This window comes from Austrofundulus limnaeus, unplaced genomic scaffold (assembly GCF_001266775.1).
Source record: "Austrofundulus limnaeus strain Quisiro unplaced genomic scaffold, Austrofundulus_limnaeus-1.0 Scaffold89, whole genome shotgun sequence".
Classification (NCBI taxonomy): Eukaryota; Metazoa; Chordata; class Actinopteri; order Cyprinodontiformes; family Rivulidae; genus Austrofundulus; species Austrofundulus limnaeus.
In genome coordinates, this window is record NW_013952491.1 from 352688 (window position 1) to 355541 (window position 2854).

At 44.8% G+C, this 2854-nt stretch overlaps 1 protein-coding gene across 1 annotated transcript in view; it reads right to left on the reverse strand.

Annotated features, from left to right (window-relative positions):
- Nucleotides 1–1221: 1221 nt before the first annotated feature.
- The window catches only part of slc44a1b (solute carrier family 44 member 1b), a gene marked incomplete in the record, with an annotated part of 18449 nt that continues 16816 nt past the window's right edge, over nucleotides 1222–2854 (reverse strand). Inside the window, 1 exon segment of the mRNA XM_014012162.1 lies at nucleotides 1222–2516. Within this exon segment, the coding sequence (XP_013867616.1) occupies nucleotides 2493–2516 (24 nt within the window).

Genomic DNA, 2854 nt, shown 5'->3' on the forward strand with positions numbered 1-2854 from the left:
TCTAATGACTTTTTTTAAAATCCCATTTATAGGCTGTGTACAAGGCTGACATGGAGTGGATACGTGGCTGTGGTTGGGTGCCGATTGGATCCCTGGATGTGGAGAAGGCCAAGAAAGCAGCAGAGATTCTGACTGACAGGAAGTACCGGCAGCATCCCAGCAAATTCAAGTTCACTGCCAGTACAACAGACATGCCATATGCTCTAGCTCAGGCTAATGCTCAGATCATGAACAAGGTACTGAAGGCTCTCATTTACCAACTAAAGTGTGTATAGAGACATCTTTTTATTATTAACTTTGAAGACACTGCCCTGATTCTAGCTGCGTTTCCATTGACCATGAAAATGCGCTAATTGGAATTTCGAAAATAAATTTGCTCAATGGAAACACGTCAATTTCGAAAAAATATATGTTTTTTTGACAAAATGTTTTTGCGCTAGGATGAGGTGGTTTTTCGGCTGTATGGAAATTGATGTATTTCTCAAAAATGCAATGGAAACACTTTTTTCGCATCATGGGAGTGACGTGATCAACAACCAGCTGTTTCTACTGGTGAAAAAATGCGACGATGAAGAAGACAACAGGAAGTAAAAGTAGTAGTGAAATCACTGAAGTAATAAAAGAAAGTATTAAATTCACTGACTACAATTTCCCAAAAACACAGCATACGTAGCCGCTCCCAAGTAGGGACTTGTCTCTGGAAAGCCTCGATAAAAGACGCCGACGTCTCCTCTGATGATGAGCGCTAGTGTCGTGGTAGCAACATGCTATGTGTTTACATCCATCGCTGCCATGTTTGTAATGACTTATCATGAGAACAAACGTATTCACGCGTGACTAATAGCGTTTCTTAACGGAAACACCACAGTTGCAAAACTGTTTTTCGACATTAACAGAATATCGACAAKGTTTTGCGCACATTTGTAATGGAAACACAGCTACTGTGTTTGTCCCCTATATGATATATTTAACAGATTTTTTTTATCCAATGAATAATTTATAAAGGTAAATCAGGAAAATTAAGAAGACTGCCCAAACTTTCACACTCCACTGTATAATGTTTTTTTATTTTGTTTTTTATTTTTTCAGTCTTGACCCAAACCTCCTGACCTCAGGTGTGGGTTACGTCCCAACTTCACTGCTTCATTTAGTCTCGTTATGTTGGAATGAAATTCTTCAGCTCCTGATCCGCCCGGCAACAAAAACTCACATGATCCCCAATAAACATTTTTTTTGTTTGTTTTTTTCCTGTCAGGATGTTTGAAGATGAAATAAACGTGACTTCAGATCTGAGCTACAAACAGGATTCCTCTAAATACTTTACAGCTACGTTAAACTGGCGTCAGCGTCYAATAAAATCCATCTTTAGTGCAATATTAGTCGGCGTGTTGCATCATCAGGGTCCGGTTCTCGGCCTCTGGGTCTGTCCCCCACCCCCCGAGGTTCAGGTGAATTAGGAGCAGGGTGTTCCCCAAACCAAGTCCAAACTCCAGACAGTTTCCATCCAGGAGTCGATGACTGTTCTTAGACCTGGAGCTCGTTTGTGGGCTCGAAGCTGATTGGTTAATGAAGCGCTGCTCTCAGAGAGCCGACCAATCAGCTGGTTTTCTGAGCGACGTGATGACGGGAGCGTGTCGGTCGGAGGTGAACGTATTTCTGAAAGAGATGTCAGGGCGTTAGGAGACACTTGGTTAACTTCAGCAACAATCTAAGGATCTCTACACAGCTCTGGGCGCAGGGGGCGGGGCAATGGGGGCGGGGCAACGGGAGGCACTCGGGTTCAGCTCCGGAAACCTGCAGGGCAGAACACGCCACCCGAGGAGGAGCGGCGCTGTGGGAGGAGCCYACGTGAGGCGGATGACCTCAGCTGGACCTTTGAACCTGAAGGGGACCTCACAGAGTCTGACACTGAAGCAGGAAGACGTCGTCGTTGTGGTTCCGGTCACGTGCTGCTCGTCGTCTTATTGCTGACCGTTTGAACTCAACCGTCTGCAGCGAGAAGCGGCGCCCGCACATCCTGTCTGGAGCCGACCTCAGACAGGAAGCTGGATCCGGGACACCGGGTGGGAGCCGGTCTCCGTTCGGCCTTAAGCTCCYCCCCTCCGAGGAGCTGCAAAGCTGCTCCCCCTGTCCAGCAGGCTCCACCCTCTTTTTGATGGGAGTCCAGGTGAGGAGCAGGCTCCGCCTCCGGAACAGAAAGGTAAAGAAAACATGTCGGAGCGCTGTTGGAGACTGAGCGGTGGGCGATGAGTTCAGTGGGGTTTTTTGTTTTTTGTTTTATATAAAAAAGGACATCACTACCAAAAAATGCATCAGCCGGTTTAAAATCTGCAGCGCTTCCATATAAAGTGCTTCATTACATTGTTACGTTTTTTACAGTTTCTTATTAAAATATCGTTTTCCCTGGAGTCAAACCATAGTAAACATGTTACACGTTGGTAAAAATAAACTTTTGGAATGTCTCTTTAAGAAGTCCCAGTGGCTGATTTTGGTCAAGCTGAACTCGTCCCCGGAGCCTGAAAACAGGAAACAGGAACGGTTAGAGGCGAGGCTGAAGCCACAGCAGAGCATCGTGGGTGATGAGTATGGAATAAATCTTGTGCCATTAGGAAGTGATCTTGAATTCCTCTGATTGAATCTAAATGTTTATGATTTGAAATTGAATGCATTGATTTGAAAATAAATTTGACCTATATGTAGAAAATGTTACATTTACATCACATCATGGATCACATATTGATCAGATGCTGCTGCTGACTGATCCATCACTGACCCTTGTTTCTTAACGGGCCATAACATATTTATGGGATCCCGGACGAGCCCCCATAAATATATTACGATGGCGTTTTGATTC